This window comes from Seriola aureovittata, chromosome 10 (assembly GCF_021018895.1).
Source record: "Seriola aureovittata isolate HTS-2021-v1 ecotype China chromosome 10, ASM2101889v1, whole genome shotgun sequence".
NCBI lineage: Eukaryota > Metazoa > Chordata > Actinopteri > Carangiformes > Carangidae > Seriola > Seriola aureovittata.
In genome coordinates, this window is record NC_079373.1 from 28,172,671 (window position 1) to 28,197,624 (window position 24,954).

The following is a 24,954-nucleotide window of genomic DNA, read 5'->3' on the forward strand; positions in this document are numbered from 1 at the left end:
ATATAAATAAACCTGTTTATTAACGACAAGCTGAATATCTTTATAAAGATCATCTTTCTACAGTCTCTTCCGACTGACTGATGAACTGGTTCAGACTCTTAACTGGTGAGAGGAAACTGATGTTCTGTGATGGACTCAGGACTCTGGTCTGTCCTCAGTCATTAACGTCCCACGTGAAGCAGAGACTGATCTGAGGACAGCTGCAGCAGCAGGTGACGTCAGGAAGCTGCTGATGAGGACGAATGAGACGCTTCCTCTGCTGCTTATAAACCTCAGACTGAGCTGATCCAGCAGCTGCAACGTGCTGCTCAGCCCCAGGTCCAGGTCCAGCTCCAGGTCCAGGTCCAGGTACTGTCTGCTCAGGTCCAGGTCCAGGTCCAGGTCCAGGTACTGTCTGCCTCTCTCTTTACATGTTTAATTATTATTCATATATTACTCATATTATCATCACTGACTGTTTCCTCTGAACGATGCTTCACGTTTCAGTATTTATCTGTTTTTAATTATTTTCATTGATAATAAAAAGTAAAGCAGATCTTGATCTCTGTGACGTCTTGATGAAATAATGTATAAATAAAATCAATGGCGGTGAATTCAGCTGTAATCAATAGAGTTAAAACCAGCTCCAGCTTCATCAGCTGTAACATTAAAGTGATCAATAATCGATAATTATAAACTGGTGACACATCTTTTATTGCTGGTATTTAAAGTGTTTAAACGTCGATACTTGGGACTAAAGTCACAGTGAATGAACTGAAGGAAACATCAGAGAGAGGCTGCAGCTGATAATCAATTAGTTGTTGATAGAGAAAGATCAATCGATTCATTTTTATGAAGCTTTATTTGTGAATCGAAAAGTGTAAATCTTTCTGTTTGAACTGTTGGTGGGAGAGAACACCACATCTGGACATTTATAGACTGAACATCTTCAATTCACTGTCGGAACATTTGATCTGATCATTTTCAGATCATTGATGAATTAATCAATAGTTGCTGATTAATCTTCTTCTGATCAACTAACTGATTAATGACCTGATAGCATTCTGCAGGAGAAGTTCACTTGTTTCCTCCTCGACATGAACGTGACGCTGCTGCAGTAGATTCACGTTCTACTGACTATAACAACTACATTACCCATGAGCCTCAGCTGATGACTCACAGTTGTAAAAGCAGAATTCGTTGCTGCATCAACTTTGACCCAAACAAGTTTCTGTAGCTGCAGATTCAACAGCTGGATGAAGCTCTGTGATTGGCTGTTTGTTAGTGAAATGCATCTTGGGAGTCGTAGTTGATTTCTCCTTCATATAGCCACAAAGAAAAAGAATCAACAAATATTCATCAAGATCCATAAATTAATAAAACTGATTCTTCAGTTTATCACACATTCATGTCCTGTTACTAATCAATCACCTGATCACAGCAGATCTTCCTGTGTTTTATTTTGTAGGAAACATGGGAGGAGCATCTGAACTGGACCTCAACTCCTCTGCTTGGCTCCGCCCCTGCATTAACACCTCCTGTCAGCCTCCAATCAGAGCAGCATGTCCTTACAGCACTGCTCAGCTGATCGGGGTCATCATGGTAACCGCCTCCCTCAGCATCATCACCGTGCTAGGCAACATGCTGGTCATCCTGTCCATCAAAGTGAACCGCCACCTGCGCACCATCAACAACTACTTCCTGTTGAGCCTGGCGGCGGCTGACCTGCTTGTGGGCCTTCTGTCCATGAACCTGTACACGCTGTACCTGGTGGGGGGCCGCTGGCCCCTGGGGGCCACACTGTGTGACATGTGGCTGGTCCTGGACCACGTGGTGAGCAGCGCCTCCGTCATGAACCTGCTTCTCATCAGTCTGGACCGCTTCTTTTGCATGACGAGGCCACTCAGCTACCCAGCGCGGCGGACGGGAGGGATGGCGGGGCTGATGATTGGGGGGGCGTGGCTGCTGTCCCTTGTCCTCTGGGCCCCCGCCATCATCACCTGGCAGAGTGCCGGGGGCAGACGGGTCGTCCCTGAAGGGGAGTGTTACACCCAGCTGCTGGTCAGTCCCGCTGTCACTCTGGCGACAACGCTTCCCTCCTTCTACCTGCCGGCGGTCATCATGGTCGTCCTGTACGGCCGCCTGTCCGCGGCCAGCCGCAGCCGCCTAAGCGCTTTGCGGTCCGAGCGGGGGATGCTCAGGACGTCCAGTCCCTCCGTTAAAGACTTCCTCCTGAAGCGACGCAGTTGGGTGGCCAGTGACCCCACCTCAGACCTGTCTCTGAACCAATCAGAGTCCAGCACCTCAAAGACCAGAAGGAACCGGAGAGCGTCCAGAAGTCCTGGAGACACGTCAGACGTCTGTCCGTCTCCCCAGCCGTGTCTCACTCAGACCGCCGCCTGCCGCACCACAGAAGAAGACTACAACAAGATGGAGAACGAGTCCTCGTCCACCGCCGACCTCCACAGGATGGCCTCGGCGGCGCTCTCCTGTCCCAGCTTCAGGTTGGAGGACAGGAGGAGACGGCGAGTGATGGCGAGGGAGAGGAGGGTCACCAAGACCATCCTGGCCATCCTGCTGGCCTTCATCCTCACCTGGACTCCCTACAACATCATGGCAGTGGTCGCGGCCTTCTGTCACGTGTGTGTCCCACAGAGTCTGTGGACCACAGGTTACTGGCTCTGCTACGTCAACAGCGCCATCAACCCCGCCTGCTACGCCCTGTGCAGCGTCACCTTCAGGAAAACCTTCTGCCGCCTGTTGCGCTGCTGCCGGTGACACTGATGTGGTTACAGATGCGGCTAAGTCTTTGTTCGCCTTGTACGATCTGTGATGATGTCACTCAGGGTTTGAAGTCACAGAGTGACGTGGAGCCGCTTGAAGTTTCTTCTCAACATGAACTCAGCTGACGTTGCCATGACGAAGACAGTCAGACGTGAATCAAATGACACACTGTCACTTTTAACCTCAGTTGAATGATGATGTGAAGCTCTGTGATTGGCTGTTTGCACCTGAGAGAACTCATGTGACATGCTAACCGTCGCCATGGTAACACGTGGTAGAACCAGGAGCTCTGTGGTTGTTTTGTGTCATTGAGCTGATGCTTCTGTGTCATGAGTGAAGATGAATGAATGAACAGACTGAACTCATCACCAGAACAATGTACAGTATTTAATTGGTTCATTTGTACAGTCTCATGTTGCATCGTCAATAATCTATAGTTCAAAAATAGATTTTATATCAGACTCTGTCGTCACAGACCATCAACATATTTAAAGATGAGGATTCTGACTCGTCTGAGACCAGGACTGTTCAGGTCTCAGAGCGGGTCAGGACCTCACCTGGATGTTAATACACCTAGAGCTACAGTAACAGTCTTCAGGACTACCTGTTAAAACAAACTACCAGCTACAGCACAGTGTTATCATCGACTAGAGAAAAGCTTTCCTCATTTAATCCAAAGACAGGAGATCAGAAAGGGAGGAGGAGTGAAGGTGGTCGTTGTCGGAGGAGTCTCTCGGTTTTTGTGTTTGATGAAGGAGGAAGACAATTGTTCAGCTGGAGGAGGAGAGACCTTCCTCCATCTTTACATCTGTCCATCCTTCAGTTTGACTTCTTCTCCCCTGTGAAGAGAAACATGAAGGTCTGAGTTCAACAGATTAAAGCTCCTCCAGTGTAAAGGTGTGTGTCCATGTGTAGTGTGATTATAGATTATAGATCAGCTCTAGCTTCTATATTAATACTGTGAAAGTATCAAAGCCTCAGTCCACAGAGAAATGCACACAGCCTGTATTCAGAAACTGAGCCTTAAAACCAGCCGTCAGGACTTCTGGAACTTTGTGATGTCACAACAAAGCAGTCACCAAGCCCCGCCCACCTGGACCCACCATCCAAACCTTGCAGGATTTGCTTTCTCTGAGTGTTTTTACCTGAAATCTGCTTTACTTTTATTGGATCACTCAGAAAGCAGTCAGCCAATCAGAAGAGAGGCTCAGAGCCTCCTCTCTTCTGAGATGGTTGAGGTCCTGAGTCCTGGTCCTGTTTCATGTCTCAGACTCAATTGTTGGACTCAGGGTACATGTGGACCTGGTGATGATGGAACCATGTGGACTCAGAAACCATGAACCTTGTGTCTGTACTAAAGCTGAACACTGTACTACTGTACTGGCTGGTACAACTGTTTTTGTGGAGAACTGGTCTGGACTTAAACATGGTCTGGACCCTCCTGTGAGGGACAGAAACATCTTCAGGAACCTGGTGTAATTCATAAATCATACACCTGTAAGAACCTCATGAAGCAGCATTGTTGATGTTTGGAGGACACTCATTCAATTACATGACAATAAAGAGATTTTGACATATGTTGGCACAAAGATGTTTTTTATATATTTGAGCTGCATGAATGTGAATGTATCATGTTTTTCAATGTCTGTTTTGAAGCTTCAACAGAATCAGAGATTTTACCTTTTAAATAAAAACACTGATGATTAAATAACTTCAGTTCAATTGAAATACACAGTTATTTAAATAAAAATTTAATTAGATAATTATATAAGATTAAGCTCAAATTTTAAGTAAAATTTATAATTAGAATTTTTTTTTTTAATCTGAAAATGAAAATTCCATTTTGAATCTTTGAGTTATTTAATCTAGAATTAGCAGGATCTCTAGTTCTGGTCTGAACCTTCAGGTCTCACCTCGGGTCTTCTTCACTTTGGGGGAGCAGGGTTTGGAGACTTTGACAGTGGTTTGGCACTCGGCGTTGAACAGAGCCCTTTTCAGGGTTCCTGACCGACTCTTGGTGTTGGTGGAGGCATCGCAGGATCCCCACGGCCCGAACTTGTACTTACAGTCACCTGCAGGAGATGGACAAAAGTTACACCTGAGACACAGCTTCATCATCATCACTTTAAACTGTCCAAGAGTCAGTCAATGGACCTCAGCGTGAAAAACTGAGAACAGTGCAGAGACAGGAAGCTCAATGTTTGTTAGGGGACAGGAACAGGAACTTTAAAAATAAAAGTCGGAGTCATCAAACATATAAACTCCAGAAACTCTTTTCAAAGCATCCATTAGATCTCTCTCAGGTGATAGTATAATAAGGCATATGAATGCCAAATAATATAACATTATACTAAGGCATTAAAACGTCAAAAAATATAACATTATAGTAAGTCATAAAAATGTAAGTATATTAAGGCATAAAAACATCAAGGAACATAATATTAAAGTAAGGCATAAAATGTCATAGGCATAAGAAAGTGATACTATAGTAAGGCATCAAAACATCAATAAACTTAACAGTATGCTAAGGCATTAAAAACATCAAAAAGTATCATACTATAAACATAGAAACGTAACAAAACGTAACATTGTAGGAGGTTATGTAAATGTCAAAAAATTTAACATTATAGTAAGGCTTGAATATGTTAAAAATGTAACATCATAGGAAGTCATAAAAAGGCCAAAAAATGTAAGCTGTAAAATTTTTTTTTTCATTATATAAATTCATAAAAAAGGCCAAAAAATTGAACATAAACATTAACAATAAAACATAAAAACGTCATAGTAAGGCTTAAAAACTTCATGGTAAAATAAGGCATAAAAATTTTATATATAGTTTATCATGAAAACGTCATAGCATAGTAAGACATGAAAAAAGTTTTAAAAAAGTCATAGTATAGTAAGACATGAAAAAAGTAAAAAAAAACTTTGTAGTATAGTAAGTCATGAAAACGTCAAAAAAGGTAATACTAAAGTGAGAAATGAAATTTTTTTTTTAAAGTCATAGTATAGTAGGACATGAAAAAATAAAAAATAGTTCATAGTATAGTAAGTCATGAAAAAATAAAAAATAGTTCATAGTATAGTAAGTCATGAAAACGTCAAAAAAAAGTCATAGTATAGTAAGTCATGAAAACGTCAAAAAAGGTAATACTAAAGTGAGAAATGAAATTTTTTTTTTAAAGTCATAGTATAGTAGGACATGAAAAAATTTTAAAAAGTCGTACTATAGTAAAACATGAAGATTTTTTTAAAAAGTCATACTATATTATGACATGAAAAATAAAAAAAAAGTCATAGTATAGTAAGTCACGAAAACGTCAAAAAAAGTCATAGTATAGTAAGAAATAAAAAAAAAAAAACGTCATCGTATAGTAAGTCATGAAAAGGTAAAAAAAACGTCATAGTATGGTAAGTCATGAAAAAATTAAAAAAAACGTCCTAGTATAGTTAGTCATGAAAATTTATAAAAAGTCATAGTATATTAAGACATAAAAAAATAGAAAAAAAATGTCATAGTATAGTAAGTCATGAAAACGTCAAAAAACGTCATACTATACTAAGACATGAAAATTGAAAAAAAACGTCATAGTATAGTAAGTCATGAAGATTTTTTAAAAAAGTCATAATATAGTAAGCCATGAAGATTTTTAAAAAAAGTCATACTATAGTAAGAAATAAAGATTTTTAAAAAAAGTCATAGTATAGTAAGTCATGAAAACTTATAGTAGTAAGTCACGAATAGTAAGTCACGAAAACGTCAAAAAAAGTCATAGTATATTAAGACATAAAAAAATAGAAAAAAAATGTCATAGTATAGTAAGACATGAAAAAAGTAAAAAAACGTCATAGTATAATAAGTCATGAAAACGTCAAAAAAGGTAATACTAAAGTGAGACATGAAATTTTTTTTGAAAAGTCATAGTATAGTAGGACATGAAAAAATTTTAAAAAGTCGTACTATAGTAAAACATGAAGATTTTTTTAAAAAGTCATAGTATATTAAGACATGAAAAAAAAAAAAAAAGTCATAGTATAGTAAGTCACGAAAACGTCAAAAAAAGTCATAGTATAGTAAGAAATAAAAAAAAAAAAACGTCATCGTATAGTAAGTCATGAAAAGGTAAAAAAAACGTCATAGTATGGTAAGTCATGAAAAAATTAAAAAAAACGTCCTAGTATAGTTAGTCATGAAAATTTATAAAAAGTCATAGTATATTAAGACATAAAAAAATAGAAAAAAAATGTCATAGTATAGTAAGACATGAAAAAAGTAAAAAAACGTCATAGTATAATAAGTCATGAAAACGTCAAAAAAGGTAATACTATAGTGAGACATGAAATTTTTTTTGAAAAGTCATATTATAGTAAGACATGAAAATTTTTTAAAAAGTCATACTATAGTAAGTCATGAAAACGTCAAAAAAAGTTAATATTATAGTAAGACATGAAAAAAGTTTAAAAAAAAGTCATAGTATAGTAACTCACGAAAACGTCAAAAAAAGTCATAGTATCGTAAGTCATGAAAAAATTTAAAAAAACGTCATAGTATAGTAGGACATGAAAAAAGTTTAAAAAAGTCATAGTATAGTAAGTCATGAAAACGTCAAGAAAAGTCATACTATAGTGAGACATGAAAAAACTTTAAAAAGTCATACGATAGTAAGACATGAAAAAATTTTAAAAAAGTCATAGTATAGTAGGACATGAAAACGTCAAGAAAGTCATAGTATATTAAGTCATGAAAAAGGTAAAAAAAACGTCATAGTACATTAAGACATGAAAATTTTTTAAAAAACGTCATAGTATAATAAGTCATGAAAACGTCAAAAAACGTCATAGTATAGTAGGACATAAAAAAATAGAAAAAAAATGTCATAGTATAGTAAGTCATGAAAACGTCAAAAAAACGTCATACTATAGTGAGACATGAAAAAATTTTAAAAAACGTCATAGTATAGTAAGTCATGAAAAGGTAAAAAAAAAGTCATACTATAGTGAGACATGAAATTTTTTTTGAAAAGTCATAGTATAGTAAGACATGAAAATTTATAAAGAGTCATAGTATAGTAAGACATGAAAACGTCAAAAAACGTCATACTATACAAAGACATGAAAAAAGGAAAAACAAACGTAGTATAGTAAGTCATGAAAACATCAAAAAAAGTTCATAGTATAGTAAGTCATGAAAAAGTCAAAAAAACGTCATAGTATAGTAAGTCATGAAAATGTCAAAAAACGTCATACTATAGTAAGACATGAAAATTTAAAAAAAAGAGTCATAGTATAGTAAGACTTGAAAAAAGTAAAAAAAAATGTCACAGTATGGTAAGTCATGAAAACGTCCAAAAAGATGCTAGTATAGAAAGACATGAACATTTTTTTAAAAAGTCATAGTATAGTGAGACATAAAAAAAAAAAGAAAAAAAGTCATAGTATAGTAAGTCATGAAAACGTCATAAAAGGTAATACTATAGTTAGACATGAACATTTTTTTAAAAAGTCATACTATAGTAAGACATGAAAATTTTTAAAAAAGTCATACTATAGTAAGACATGAAAACGTCAAAAAAAGTTCATAGTATAGTAAGTCATGAAAACGTCAAAAAAACGTCATAGTATAGTAAGACATGAAAAAATTAAAAAAAACGTCATAGTATAGTAAGACATGAAAAAAGTAAAAAAAAAAAGTCATAGTATAGTAAGTCATGAAAATAGTAAAAACAAACGTTGTAGTATAGTAAGTCATGAAAAGGTAAAAAAAAGTCATAGTATAGTAAGACATGAAAAAAATAAAAACAAACGTTGTAGTATAGTAAGTCATGAAAACATCAAAAAAAGGTCATAGTATAGTAAGTCATGAAAAAATAAAAAAAAAAGTCATAGTATAGTAAGACATGGAAAAAGTAAAAAAAACGTCATAGTATAGTAAGTAATGAAAACGTCAAAAAAAGTCATAGTATAGTAAGACATGAAAACGTCAAAAAAGTTCGTAGTATTGTAAGGCATAAAAATGTCAAAAAACGTTATACTTATAGTAAGACATGAAAAAAGTTTAAAAAAAAAAAGTCATAGCATAGTAAGACATGAAAAAAGTTTTAAAAAAGTCATAGTATAGTAAGACATGAAAAAAGTAAAAAAAAACTTTGTAGTATAGTAAGTCACGAAAACGTCAAAAAAAGTTCATAGTATAGTAAGTCATGAAAAAATAAAAAATAGTTCATAGTATAGTAAGTCATGAAAACGTCAAAAAAAAGTCATAGTATAGTAAGTCATGAAAACGTCAAAAAAGGTAATACTAAAGTGAGAAATGAAATTTTTTTTTTAAAGTCATAGTATAGTAGGACATGAAAAAATTTTAAAAAGTCGTACTATAGTAAAACATGAAGATTTTTTTAAAAAGTCATACTATATTATGACATGAAAAAAAAAAAAAAAGTCATAGTATAGTAAGTCACGAAAACGTCAAAAAAAGTCATAGTATATTAAGACATAAAAAAATAGAAAAAAAATGTCATAGTATAGTAAGTCATGAAAAGGTCAAAAAACGTCATAGTATAGTAAGAAATAAAAAAAAAAAAACGTCATCGTATAGTAAGTCATGAAAAGGTAAAAAAAACGTCATAGTATGATAAGTCATGAAAAAATTTAAAAAAACGTCCTAGTATAGTTAGTCATGAAAATTTATAAAAAGTCATAGTATATTAAGACATAAAAAAATAGAAAAAAAATGTCATAGTATAGTAAGTCATGAAAACGTCAAAAAACGTCATACTATACTAAGACATGAAAATTGAAAAAAAACGTCATAGTATAGTAAGACTTGAAAAAAGTAAAAAAACGTCATAGTATAATAAGTCATGAAAACGTCAAAAAAGGTAATACTATAGTGAGACATGAAATTTTTTTTGAAAAGTCATATTATAGTAAGACATGAAGATTTTTAAAAAAAGTCATACTATAGTAAGAAATAAAGATTTTTTAAAAAAGTCATACTATATTATGACATGAAATATTAAAAAAAAATCATAGTATAGTAAGTCATGAAAACTTCAAAAAAAGTTCATAGTATAGTAAGACATGAAAAAAGTAAAAAAAAAAATCATAGTATAGTAAGTCACGAAAACGTCAAAAAAAGTCATAGTATATTAAGACATAAAAAAATAGAAAAAAAATGTCATAGTATAGTAAGACATGAAAAAAGTAAAAAAACGTCATAGTATAATAAGTCATGAAAACGTCAAAAAAGGTAATACTATAGTGAGACATGAAATTTTTTTTGAAAAGTGATATTATAGTAAGACATGAAAAATTTTTAAAAAGTCATACTATAGTAAGTCATGAAAACGTCAAAAAAAGTTAATATTATAGTAAGACATGAAAAAAGTTTAAAAAAAAGTCATAGTATAGTAACTCACGAAAACGTCAAAAAAAGTCATAGTATCGTAAGTCATGAAAAAATTTTAAAAAACGTCATAGTATAGTAGGACATGAAAAAAGTTTAAAAAAGTCATAGTATAGTAAGTCATGAAAACGTCAAGAAACGTCATACTATAGTGAGACATGAAAAAACTTTAAAAAGTCATACTATAGTAAGAGATGAAAACATTTTAAAAAAGTCATAGTATAGTAGGACATGAAAACGTCAAGAAAGTCATAGTATATTAAGTCATGAAAAAGGTTAAAAAAACGTCATAGTATATTAAGACATGAAAAATTTTTAAAAAACGTCATAGTATAATAAGTCATGAAAACGTCAAAAAACGTCATAGTATAGTAGGACATAAAAAAATAGAAAAAAAATGCCATAGTATAGTAAGTCATGAAAACGTCAAAAAAAACGTCATACTATACTGAGACATGAAAAGGTAAAAAAAAAGTCATACTATAGTGAGACATGAAATTTTTTTTGAAAAGTCATAGTATAGTAAGACAGGAAAATTTTTTAAAAAACGTCATAGTATAGTAAATCATGAACATTTATAAAGAGTCATAGTATAGTAAGACATGAAAACGTCAAAAAACGTCATACTATAGTAAGAAATTAAAAACGTAAAAAAACGTCATAGTATAGTAAGACATGAAAAAGTCAAAAAACGTCATAGTATAGTAAGACATGAAAACGTCAAAAAAAAGTTATAGTAAAGTAAGACCTGAAAAACGTAAAAAAAACGTCATAGTATAGTAAGACATGAAAAACGTTAAAAAAAAAAGTAGTATAATAAGAAATTAAAAAAGTAAAAAAAACGTCATAGTATAGTAAGTCATGAAAACGTTAAAAAAACGTCATACATGAAAATTGAAAAAAAAGTCATAGTATAGTAAGACTTGAAAAAAGTAAAAAAAACGTAATAGTTTAGTAAGTCATGAAAACGTCAAAAAAAGTCATAGTATATTGAGACATAAAAAAATAGAAAAAAACATCATAGTATAGTAAGTCATGAAAAGGTCAAAAAAACGTCATAGTATAGTAAGAAGAAAAAAAAAAAAAAATCATTGTATAGTAAGTCATGAAAACGTCAAAAAAAAGTCATAGTATAGTAAGACATGAAAAAGTCAAAAAACATCATAGTATATTAAGTCACGAAAACATCAAAAAAAGTCATAGTATATTAAGACATAAAAAAATAGGAAAAAAATGTCATTGTATAGTAAGTCATGAAAAGGTCAAAAAACGTCATAGTATAGTAAGAAATAAAAAATAAAAAAAAACTCATTGCATAGTAAGTCATGAAAACGTCAAAAAAAAGTCATACTATAGTAATTCATGAAAAAAGTAAAAAAAACGTCATAGTATAGTAAGACATGAAAAAATTTTAAAAAACGTCATAGTACAGTAAGTCATGAAAATTTAAAAAAAGTCATAGTATAGTAAGTCATGAAAACGTCAAAAAAGGTAATACTATAGTGAGAATTGAAATTTTTTTTAAAAAGTCATAGTATAGTAGGACATGAAAAAATTTTAAAAAGTCGTACTATAGTAAGACATGAAAATTTTTTAAAAAAACGTCATCGTATAGTAAGTCATGAAAAAATAAAAAAAAAAAACGTCATCGTATAGTAAGTCATGAAAAGGTAAAAAAAACGTCATAGTATGGTAAGTCATGAAAAAATTAAAAAAAACGTCCTAGTATAGTTAGTCATGAAAATTTATAAAAAGTCATAGTATATTAAGACATAAAAAAATAGAAAAAAATGTCATAGTATAGTAAGTCATGAAAACGTCAAAAAAAGTCATAGTATAGTAAGTCATGAAAAAATAAAAAATAGTTCATAGTATAGTAAGTCATTAAAACGTCAAAAAAAAGTTCATAGTATAGTAAGTCATGAAAATTTCAAAAAATGTCATACTATACTAAGACATGAAAATTAAAAAAAAAAGTCATAGTATAGTAAGACTTGAAAAATTTAAAAAAAAAGTCATAGTATAGTAAGTCATGAAAACGTCAAAAAAAAGTCATAGTATAGTAAGTCATGAAAACGTCAAAAAAAGTTCATAGTATACTAAGACATGAAAATTGAAAAAAAACGTCATAGTATAGTAAGTCATGAAGATTTTTAAAAAAAATTCATAGTATAGTAAGAAATGAAGATTTTTAAAAAAAGTCATACTATATTATGACATGAAAAATAAAAAAAAAATCATAGTATAGTAAGTCATGAAAACTTCAAAAAAAGTTCATAGTATAGTAAGACATGAAAAAAGTAAAAAAAAAGTCATAGTATAGTAAGTCACGAAAACGTCAAAAAAAGTCATAGTATATTAAGACATAAAAAAATAGAAAAAAAATGTCATAGTATAGTAAGACATGAAAAAAGTAAAAAAAAAAGTCATAGTATAATAAGTCATGAAAAAAGTAAAAAAACGTCATAGTATAATAAGTCATGAAAACGTCAAAAAAAGTCATAGTATCGTAAGTCATGAAAAAATAAAAAAACGTTATAGTATAGTAGGACATGAAAAAACTTTAAAAAAGTCATAGTATAGTAAGTCATGAAAATGTCAAAAAACGTCATACTATACTAAGACATGAAAATTTAAAAAAAAAGTCATAGTATAGTAAGACTTGAAAAATGTAAAAAAAAGTCATAGTATAGTAAGTCATGAAAACGTCAAAAAAAGTCATAGTATAGTAAGACATGAAAAAATAAAAAATAGTTCATAGTTTAGTAAGTCATGAAAACGTCAAAAAAGGTCATACTATAGTGACACATGAAAATTTTTTAAAAAAGTCATACTATAGTGAGAAATGAAATTTTTTTTTAAAAGTCATAGTATAGTAGGACATGAAAAAATTTTAAAAAGTCGTACTATAGTAAGACATGAAGATTTTTTAAAAAGTCATAATATAGTAAGCAATGAAGATTTTTTAAAAAAGTCATACTATATTATGACATGAAAACTTAAAAAAAAATCATAGTATAGTAAGTCATGAAAAAAGTAAAAAAACGTCATAGTATAATAAGTCATGAAAAGGTAAAAAAAAAGTCATAGTATAGTAAGACGTGAAAAAAGTAAAAAAACGTCATAGTATAATAAGTCATGAAAACGTCAAAAAAGGTAATACTATAGTGAGACATGAAATTTTTTTTGAAAAGTCATATTATAGTAAGACATGAAAAATTTTTAAAAAGTCATACTATAGTAAGTCATGAAAACGTCAAAAAAAGTTAATATTATAGTAAGACATGAAAAAAGTTTTAAAAAAAGTCATAGTATAGTAACTCACGAAAACGTCAAAAAAAGTCATAGTATCGTAAGTCATGAAAAAATTTAAAAAAAACGTCATAGTATAGTAGGACATGAAAAAAGTTTAAAAAAGTCATAGTATAGTAAGTCATGAAAACGTCAAGAAACGTCATACTATAGTGAGACATAAAAAACTTTAAAAAGTCATACTATAGTAAGAGATGAAAACATTTTAAAAAAGTCATAGTATAGTAGGACATGAAAACGTCAAGAAAGTCATAGTATATTAAGTCATGAAAAAGGTTAAAAAAACGTCATAGTATATTAAGACATGAAAAATTTTTAAAAAACGTCATAGTATAATAAGTCATGAAAACGTCAAAAAACGTCATAGTATAGTAGGACATAAAAAAATAGAAAAAAAATGCCATAGTATAGTAAGTCATGAAAACGTCAAAAAAACGTCATACTATACTGAGACATGAAAAGGTAAAAAAAAAAGTCATACTATAGTGAGACATGAAAATTTTTTTTGAAAAGTCATAGTATAGTAAGACAGGAAAATTTTTTAAAAAACGTCATAGTATAGTAAATCATGAAAATTTATAAAGAGTCATAGTATAGTAAGACATGAAAACGTCAAAAAAACGTCATACTATAGTAAGACATTAAAAACGTAAAAAAAACGTCATAGTATAGTAAGACATGAAAAAGTCAAAAAAACGTCATAGTATAGTAAGACATGAAAACGTCAAAAAAAGTTATAGTAAAGTAAGACCTGAAAAACGTAAAAAAAACGTCATAGTATAGTAAGACATGAAAAACGTAAAAAAAAAAAAGTAGTATAATAAGAAATTAAAAAAGTAAAAAAAACGTCATAGTATAGTAAGTCATGAAAACGTTAAAAAAACGTCATACATGAAAATTGAAAAAAAAGTCATAGTATAGTAAGACTTGAAAAAAGTAAAAAAAAAAAATGTGACAGTATGGTAAGTCATGAAAACGTCCAAAAAGATCCTAGTATAGAAAGACATGAAAAAAGTAAAAAAACGTCATAGTTTAGTAAGTCATGAAAACGCCAAAAAAAGTCATAATATAGTGACACATGAAAATTTTTTAAAAAGTCATACTATAGTAAGACATGAAAACATTAAAAAAAATCATAGTATAGTAAGTCATGAAAATGTCACAAAACGTCATACTAAACTAAGACATGAAAATTAAAAAAAAAAGTCATAGTATATTAAGACTTGAAAAAAGTAAAAAAAAACGTCATAGTATAGTAAGTCATGAAAACGTCAAAAAAAGTCATAGTATAGTAAGACATGAAAAAATAAAAAATAGTTCATAGTATAGTAAGTCATGAAAACGTCAAAAAAAGTCATAGTATAGTAAGACATGAAAAAATAAAAAATAGTTCATAGTAGAGTAAGTCATGAAAACATTAAAAAAAACGTCATACTATACTAAGACATGAAAATTGAAAAAAAAGTCATAGTATAGTAAGACTTGAAAAAAGTAAAAAAAAAAATGTGACAGTATGGTAAGTCATGAAAACGTCCAAAAAGATCCTAGTATAGAAAGACATGAAAAACGTTTTAAAAAACGTCATAGTATAGTAAGATATGAAAAATTTTTTAAAAAGTCATAGTATAGTAAGTCATGAAAACGTCAAAAAAGGTCATACTATAGTAAGACATGAAAATTTTTTTAAAAAGTCATACTATAGTAAGACATGAAAACATTATAAAAAAATCATAGTATAGTAAGTCATTAAAACGTCAAAAAAAGTTCATAGTATAGTAAGTCATGAAAACGTCAAAAAAACGTCATACTATAGTGAGACATGAAAAAATTTAAAAAAACGTCATAGTATAGTAAGTCATGAAAAGGTAAAAAAAAGTCATACTATAGTGAGACATGAAATTTTTTTTGAAAAGTCATAGTATAGTAAGACATGAAAATTTTTAAAAAAACGTCATAGTATAGTAAATCATGAAAATTTAAAAAAAAGTCATAGTATAGTAAGACATGAAAAACGTAAAAAAAAAACGTAGTATAATAAGAAATTAAAAAAGTAAAAAAACGTCATAGTATAGTAAGTCATGAAAACGTTAAAAAAACGTCATACTATACTAAGACATGAAAATTGAAAAAAAAGTCATAGTATAGTAAGACTTGAAAAAAGTAAAAAAAAAAATGTGACAGTATGGTAAGTCATGAAAACGTCCAAAAAGATCCTAGTATAGAAAGACATGAAAAACGTTTTAAAAAACGTCATAGTATAGTAAGATATGAAAAATTTTTTAAAAAGTCATAGTATAGTAAGTCATGAAAAAAGTAAAAAAAAAAGTCATAGTATAGTAAGACATGAAAAAAGTAAAAAAACGTCATAGTTTAGTAAGTCATGAAAACGTCAAAAAAGGTCATACTATAGTGACACATGAAAATTTTTTTAAAAAGTCATACTATAGCAAGACATGAAAAATTTTTTAAAAAGTCATAGTATAGTAAGACATGAAAACATTTAAAAAAAATCATAGTATAGTAAGTCATTAAAACGTCAAAAAAGGTCATAGTATAATAAGTCATGAAGACGTCACAAAACGTCATACTAAACTAAGACATGAAAATTAAAAAAAAAAGTCATAGTATAGTAAGACTTGAAAAATGTAAAAAAAAGTCATAGTATAGTAAGTCATGAAAACGTCAAAAAAAAGTCATAGTATAGTAAGACATGAAAAAATATAAAATAGTTCATAGTATAGTAAGTCATGAAAACGTCAAAAAAGTCATACTATAGTAAGACATGAAAAAATAAAAAATAGTTCATAGTATAGTAAGTCATGAAAATGTCAAAAAAAAGTCATAGTATAGTAAGTCATGAAAACGTCAAAAAAAAGTCATAGTATAGTAAGTCATGAAAAAATATAAAATAGTTCATAGTATAGTAAGTCATGAAAACGTCAAAAAAGTCATAGTATAGTAAGACATGAAAAAATAAAAAATAATTCATAGTATAGTAAGTCATGAAAATGTCAAAAAAAAGTCATAGTATAGTAAGTCATGAAAACGTCAAAAAAGGTAATACTATAGTGAGACATGATAGATTTTTTTAAAAAGTCATAGTATAGTAAAACATGAAAATTTTTTTGAAAAGTCATACTATATTAAGACATGAAAAATAAAAAAAAAATCATAGTATAGTAAGTCATGAAAACGTCAAAAAAGTCATACTATAGTAAGACATGAAAAAATAAAAAATAGTTCATAGTATAGTAAGTCATGAAAACGTCAAAAAAGGTAATACTATAGTGAGACATGATATTTTTTTTAAAAAGTCATAGTATAGTAAGTCATGAAAACTTCAAAAAAAGTTCATAGTATAGTAAGACATGAAGATTTTTTTAAAAAGTCATAGTATAGTAAAACATGAAAATTTTTTTGAAAAGTCATACTATATTAAGACATGAAAAATAAAAAAATAATCATAGTATAGTAAGTCATGAAAACATCAAAAAAAGTTCATAGTATATTAAGACATAAAAAAATAGAAAAAAAATGTCATTGTATAGTAAGTCATGAAAAGGTCAAAAAACGTCATAGTATAGTAAGGAAAAAAAAAAAAAAAATCATTGTATAGTAAGACATGAAAACGTAAAAAAAAAGTCATAGTATAGTAAGACATGAAAAAGTCAAAAAACATCATAGTATAGTAAGTCACGAAAACGTCAAAAAAAGTCATAGTATATTAAGACATAAAAAAATAGAAAAAAAATGTCATAGTATAATAAGTCATGAAAAGGTCAAAAAACGTCATAGTATAGTAAGAAATAAAAAAAAAAAACATCGTATAGTAAGTCACGAAAACATCAAAAAAAAGTCATAGTATATTAAGACATAAAAAAATAGAAAAAAAATGTCATAGTATAATAAGTCATGAAAACGTCAAAAAAAAGTCAAAAAAACGTCATAGTATAGTAAGACATGAAAAAAGTAAAAAAAAAGTCATAGTATAGTAAGTCACGAAAACGTCAAAAAAAGTCATAGTATATTAAGACATGAAAAAAAAAAAAAAAACGTCATAATATACTAAGGCACAAAAATGTCAAAAAACGTCATACTATAGTAATTCATGAAAAAAGTAAAGAAAACGTCATAGTATAGTAAGACATGAAAAAATTTTTAAAAACGTCATATAGTAAGTCATGAAAAAAGTAAAAAAAAGTCATAGTATAGTAAGACATGAAAACGTCAAAAAAAGTTCATAGTATATTAAGACATAAAAAAAAAAAAAAAAAAAATCATTGTATAGTAAGTCATGAAAACGTCAAAAAAAAGTCATAGTATAGTAAGACATGAAAAAGTCAAAAAACATCATCGTATAGTAAGTCACGAAAACGTCAAAAAAAGTCATAGTATATTAAGACATAAAAAAATAGAAAAAAAATGTCATAGTATAATAAGTCATGAAAAGGTCAAAAAACGTCATAGTATAGTAAGAAATAAAAAAAAAAACATCGTATAGTAAGTCACGAAAACATCAAAAAAAGTCATAGTATATTAAGACATAAAAAAATAGAAAAAAAATGTCATTGTATAGTAAGTCATGAAAAGGTCAAAAAACGTCATAGTATAGTAAGAAAAAAAAAAAAAAAAAATCATTGCATAGTAAGTCATGAAAACGTCAAAAAAAAGTCATACTATAGTAATTCATGAAAAAAGTAAAAAAAACGTCATAGTATAGTAAGACATGAAAAAATTAAAAAAAACGTCATAGTATAGTAAGTCATGAAAATTTAAAAAAAGTCATAGTATAGTAAGACATGAAAATGTCAAAAAAAGTTCATAGTATAGTAAGTCATGAAAAAATATAAAATAGTTCATAGTATAGTAAGACATGAAAACGTCAAAAAAAGTTCATAGTATATTAAGACATAAAAAAAAAAAAAAAAAAAATCATTGTATAGTAAGTCATGAAAACGTCAAAAAAAAGTCATAGTATAGTAAGACATGAAAAAGTCAAAAAACATCATCGTATAGTAAGTCACGAAAACGTCAAAAAAAGTCATAGTATATTAAGACATAAAAAAATAGAAAAAAAATGTCATAGTATAATAAGTCATGAAAAGGTCAAAAAACGTCATAGTATAGTAAGAAATAAAAAAAAAAACATCGTATAGTAAGTCACGAAAACATCAAAAAAAGTCATAGTATATTAAGACATAAAAAAATAGAAAAAAAATGTCATTGTATAGTAAGTCATGAAAAGGTCAAAAAACGTCATAGTATAGTAAGAAAAAAAAAAAAAAAAAATCATTGCATAGTAAGTCATGAAAACGTCAAAAAAAAGTCATACTATAGTAATTCATGAAAAAAGTAAAAAAAACGTCATAGTATAGTAAGACATGAAAAATTTTAAAAAAAACGTCATAGTATAGTAAGTCATGAAAAAAGTTTAAAAAAAGTCATAGTATAGTAAGACATGAAAATGTCAAAAAAAGTTCATAGTATAGTAAGTCATGAAAAAATATAAAATAGTTCATAGTATAGTAAGTCATGAAAACGTCAAAAAAAGTTCATAGTATAGTAAGTCATGAAAAAAGTAAAAAAAAAGTCATAGTATAGTAAGACATGAAAAATTTTAAAAAAAGTCATAGTATAGTAAGACATGAAAATGTCAAAAAAAGTTCATAGTATAGTAAGTCATGAAAAAATATAAAATAGTTCATAGTATAGTAAGTCATGAAAACGTCAAAAAAGTTCATAGTATAGTAAGTCATGAAAAAATAAAAAATAGTTCATAGTATAGTAAGTCATGAAAACGTCAAAAAAAAGTCAAAAAACATCATAGTATAGTAAGTCACGAAAACATCAAAAAAAGTCATAGTATATTAAGACATGAAAAATAAAAAAATAATCATAGTATAGTAAGTCATGAAAATGTCAAAAAAAAGTCATAGTATAGTAAGTCACGAAAACATCAAAAAAAAGTCATAGTATAGTAAGTCATGAAAACATCAAAAAAAGTCATAGTATATTAAGACATAAAAAAATAGAAAAAAAATGTCATTGTATAGTAAGTCATGAAAAGGTCAAAAAACGTCATAGTATAGTAAGAAAAAAAAAAAAAAAAAAAAAATCATTGTATAGTAAGACATGAAAAGGTCAAAAAACGTCATAGTATAGTAAGAAGAAAAAAAAAAAAAAATCATTGTATAGTAAGTCATGAAAACGTCAAAAAAAAGTCATAGTATAGTAAGACATGAAAAAGTCAAAAAACATCATAGTATATTAAGTCACGAAAACATCAAAAAAAGTCATAGTATATTAAGACATAAAAAAATAGGAAAAAAATGTCATTGTATAGTAAGTCATGAAAAGGTCAAAAAACGTCATAGTATAGTAAGAAATAAAAAATAAAAAAAAATCATTGCATAGTAAGTCATGAAAACGTCAAAAAAAAGTCATACTATAGTAATTCATGAAAAAAGTAAAAAAAACGTCATAGTATAGTAAGACATGAAAAAATTTTAAAAAACGTCATAGTACAGTAAGTCATGAAAATTTAAAAAAAGTCATAGTATAGTAAGTCATGAAAACGTCAAAAAAGGTAATACTATAGTGAGAATTGAAATTTTTTTTAAAAAGTCATAGTATAGTAGGACATGAAAAAATTTTAAAAAGTCGTACTATAGTAAAACATGAAGACTTTTTTAAAACGTCATAGTATAGTAAGAAATAAAAAAAAAAAACGTCATCGTATAGTAAGTCATGAAAAGGTAAAAAAAACGTCATAGTATGGTAAGTCATGAAAAAATTAAAAAAAACGTCCTAGTATAGTTAGTCATGAAAATTTATAAAAAGTCATAGTATATTAAGACATAAAAAAATAGAAAAAAATGTCATAGTATAGTAAGTCATGAAAACGTCAAAAAAAGTCATAGTATAGTAAGTCATGAAAAAATAAAAAATAGTTCATAGTATAGTAAGTCATTAAAACGTCAAAAAAAAGTTCATAGTATAGTAAGTCATGAAAATTTCAAAAAATGTCATACTATACTAAGACATGAAAATTAAAAAAAAAAGTCATAGTATAGTAAGACTTGAAAAATTTAAAAAAAAAGTCATAGTATAGTAAGTCATGAAAACGTCAAAAAAAAGTCATAGTATAGTAAGTCATGAAAACGTCAAAAAAAGTTCATAGTATACTAAGACATGAAAAAATAAAAAAAAAAAACGTCATAGTATAGTAAGTCATGAAGATTTTTAAAAAAAATTCATAGTATAGTAAGAAATGAAGATTTTTTAAAAAAGTCATACTATATTATGACATGAAAAATAAAAAAAAAATCATAGTATAGTAAGTCATGAAAACTTCAAAAAAAGTTCATAGTATAGTAAGACATGAAAAAAGTAAAAAAAAAGTCATAGTATAGTAAGTCACGAAAACGTCAAAAAAAGTCATAGTATATTAAGACATAAAAAAATAGAAAAAAAATGTCATAGTATAGTAAGACATGAAAAAAGTAAAAAAAAAAGTCATAGTATAATAAGTCATGAAAAAAGTAAAAAAACGTCATAGTATAATAAGTCATGAAAACGTCAAAAAAAGTCATAGTATCGTAAGTCATGAAAAAAGTAAAAAAACGTCATACTATAGTGAGACATGAAAAAAGTTTAAAAAAAGTCATAGTATAGTAAGTCATGAAAATGTCAAAAAAACGTCATACTATACTAAGACATGAAAATTTAAAAAAAAAGTCATAGTATAGTAAGACTTGAAAAATGTAAAAAAAAGTCATAGTATAGTAAGTCATGAAAACGTCAAAAAAAGTCATAGTATAGTAAGACATGAAAAAATAAAAAATAGTTCATAGTTTAGTAAGTCATGAAAACGTCAAAAAAGGTCATACTATAGTGACACATGAAAATTTTTTAAAAAAGTCATACTATAGTGAGAAATGAAATTTTTTTTTAAAAGTCATAGTATAGTAGGACATGAAAAAATTTTAAAAAGTCGTACTATAGTAAGACATGAAGATTTTTTAAAAAAGTCATAATATAGTAAGCAATGAAGATTTTTTAAAAAAGTCATACTATATTATGACATGAAAACTTAAAAAAAAATCATAGTATAGTAAGTCATGAAAAAAGTAAAAAAACGTCATAGTATAATAAGTCATGAAAAGGTAAAAAAAAAGTCATAGTATAGTAAGACATGAAAAAAGTAAAAAAACGTCATAGTATAATAAGTCATGAAAACGTCAAAAAAGGTAATACTATAGTGAGACATGAAATTTTTTTTGAAAAGTCATATTATAGTAAGACATGAAAAATTTTTAAAAAGTCATACTATAGTAAGTCATGAAAACGTCAAAAAAAGTTAATATTATAGTAAGACATGAAAAAAGTTTAAAAAAGTCATAGTATAGTAAGTCATGAAAACGTCAAAAAAAGTCATAGTATCGTAAGTCATGAAAAAATTTAAAAAAAAAACGTCATAGTATAGTAGGACATGAAAAAAGTTTAAAAAAAGTCATAGTATAGTAAGTCATGAAAACGTCAAGAAACGTCATACTATAGTGAGACATAAAAAACTTTAAAAAAGTCATACTATAGTAAGAGATGAAAACATTTTAAAAAAGTCATAGTATAGTAGGACATGAAAACGTCAAAAAAAGTCATAGTATATTAAGTCATGAAAAAGGTTAAAAAAACGTCATAGTATATTAAGACATGAAAAATTTTTAAAAAACGTCATAGTATAATAAGTCATGAAAACGTCAAAAAACGTCATAGTATAGTAGGACATAAAAAAATAGAAAAAAAATGCCATAGTATAGTAAGTCATGAAAACGTCAAAAAAACGTCATACTATACTGAGACATGAAAAGGTAAAAAAAAAGTCATACTATAGTGAGACATGAAATTTTTTTTGAAAAGTCATAGTATAGTAAGACAGGAAAATTTTTTAAAAAACGTCATAGTATAGTAAATCATGAACATTTATAAAGAGTCATAGTATAGTAAGACATGAAAACGTCAAAAAACGTCATACTATAGTAAGAAATTAAAAACGTAAAAAAACGTCATAGTATAGTAAGACATGAAAAAGTCAAAAAACGTCATAGTATAGTAAGACATGAAAACGTCAAAAAAAAGTTATAGTAAAGTAAGACCTGAAAAACGTAAAAAAAACGTCATAGTATAGTAAGACATGAAAAACGTTAAAAAAAAAAAAGTAGTATAATAAGAAATTAAAAAAGTAAAAAAAACGTCATAGTATAGTAAGTCATGAAAACGTTAAAAAAACGTCATACATGAAAATTGAAAAAAAAGTCATAGTATAGTAAGACTTGAAAAAAGTAAAAAAAAAAATGTGACAGTATGGTAAGTCATGAAAACGTCCAAAAAGATCCTAGTATAGAAAGACATGAAAAAAGTAAAAAAACGTCATAGTTTAGTAAGTCATGAAAACGTCAAAAAAAGTCATAATATAGTGACACATGAAAATTTTTTAAAAAGTCATACTATAGTAAGACATGAAAACATTTAAAAAAATCATAGTATAGTAAGTCATTAAAACGTCAAAAAAAGTTCATAGTATAGTAAGTCATGAAAATGTCACAAAACGTCATACTAAACTAAGACATGAAAATTAAAAAAAAAAGTCATAGTATATTAAGACTTGAAAAATGTAAAACAAAAGTCATAGTATAGTAAGTCATGAAAACGTAAAAAAAAAGTCATAGTATAGTAAGACATGAAAAAATATAAAATAGTTCATAGTATAGTAAGTCATGAAAACGTCAAAAAAAGTCATAGTATAGTAAGACATGAAAAAATAAAAAATAGTTCATAGTAGAGTAAGTCATGAAAACATTAAAAAAAAGTCATACTATACTAAGACATGAAAATTGAAAAAAAAGTCATAGTACAGTAAGACTTGAAAAAAGTAAAAAAAAAAATGTGACAGTATGGTAAGTCATGAAAACGTCCAAAAAGATCCTAGTATAGAAAGACATGAAAAACGTTTTAAAAAACGTCATAGTATAGTAAGATATGAAAAATTTTTTAAAAAGTCATAGTATAGTAAGTCATGAAAACGTCAAAAAAGGTCATACTATAGTAAGACATGAAAATTTTTTTAAAAAGTCATACTATAGTAAGACATGAAAACATTATAAAAAAATCATAGTATAGTAAGTCATTAAAACGTCAAAAAAAGTTCATAGTATAGTAAGTCATGAAAACGTCAAAAAAACGTCATCCTATAGTGAGACATGAAAAAATTTAAAAAAACGTCATAGTATAGTAAGTCATGAAAAGGTAAAAAAAAGTCATACTATAGTGAGACATGAAATTTTTTTTGAAAAGTCATAGTATAGTAAGACATGAAAATTTTTAAAAAAACGTCATAGTATAGTAAAACATGAAAATTGAAAAAAAAGTCATAGTATAGTAAGACTTGAAAAAAGTAAAAAAAAAAACGTAGTATAATAAGAAATTAAAAAAGTAAAAAAACGTCATAGTATAGTAAGTCATGAAAACGTTAAAAAAACGTCATACTATACTAAGACATGAAAATTGAAAAAAAAGTCATAGTATAGTAAGACTTGAAAAAAGTAAAAAAAAAAATGTGACAGTATGGTAAGTCATGAAAACGTCCAAAAAGATCCTAGTATAGAAAGACATGAAAAACGTTTTAAAAAACGTCATAGTATAGTAAGATATGAAAAATTTTTTAAAAAGTCATAGTATAGTAAGTCATGAAAAAAGTAAAAAAAAAAGTCATAGTATAGTAAGACATGAAAAAAGTAAAAAAACGTCATAGTTTAGTAAGTCATGAAAACGTCAAAAAAGGTCATACTATAGTGACACATGAAAATTTTTTTAAAAAGTCATACTATAGCAAGACATGAAAAATTTTTTAAAAAGTCATAGTATAGTAAGACATGAAAACATTTAAAAAAAATCATAGTATAGTAAGTCATTAAAACGTCAAAAAAGGTCATAGTATAATAAGTCATGAAGACGTCACAAAACGTCATACTAAACTAAGACATGAAAATTAAAAAAAAAAGTCATAGTATAGTAAGACTTGAAAAATGTAAAAAAAAGTCATAGTATAGTAAGTCATGAAAACGTCAAAAAAAAGTCATAGTATAGTAAGACATGAAAAAATATAAAATAGTTCATAGTATAGTAAGTCATGAAAACGTCAAAAAAGTCATACTATAGTAAGACATGAAAAAAAAAAAAAATAGTTCATAGTATAGTAAGTCATGAAAATGTCAAAAAAAAGTCATAGTATAGTAAGTCATGAAAACGTCAAAAAAAGTCATAGTATAGTAAGTCATGAAAAAATAAAAAATAGTTCATAGTATAGTAAGTCATGAAAACGTCAAAAAAGTCATAGTATAGTAAGACATGAAAAAATAAAAAATAATTCATAGTATAGTAAGTCATGAAAATGTCAAAAAAAAGTCATAGTATAG

The 24,954-nt window shown here is 28.0% G+C and overlaps 2 protein-coding genes across 3 annotated transcripts in view; one reads left to right on the forward strand and one right to left on the reverse strand.

The window, feature by feature from the left end:
* The first annotated feature begins 593 nt into the window (after positions 1–593).
* LOC130175694 (muscarinic acetylcholine receptor M4-like) lies at positions 594–3,052 on the forward strand. The gene has a single exon (XM_056386188.1). It carries the CDS (start codon positions 1,453–1,455, stop codon positions 2,755–2,757), a length of 1,305 nt encoding a protein of 434 aa, XP_056242163.1. The 5' UTR covers positions 594–1,452; the 3' UTR covers positions 2,758–3,052.
* An 83-nt stretch (positions 3,053–3,135) lies between these two features.
* mdkb (midkine b) overlaps positions 3,136–24,954 on the reverse strand; it is a 33,533-nt gene continuing 11,714 nt past the window's right edge. For both annotated transcript variants that reach the window (XM_056386189.1, XM_056386190.1), the window contains exons 4-5: positions 4,677–4,835; positions 3,136–3,602 (exon numbers count right to left, since the gene is read on the reverse strand). In XM_056386189.1, the coding sequence (XP_056242164.1) occupies positions 3,583–3,602; positions 4,677–4,835 (179 nt within the window). In that variant the 3' untranslated portion in view covers positions 3,136–3,582. The remainder of the gene's footprint in view (positions 3,603–4,676; positions 4,836–24,954) is intronic.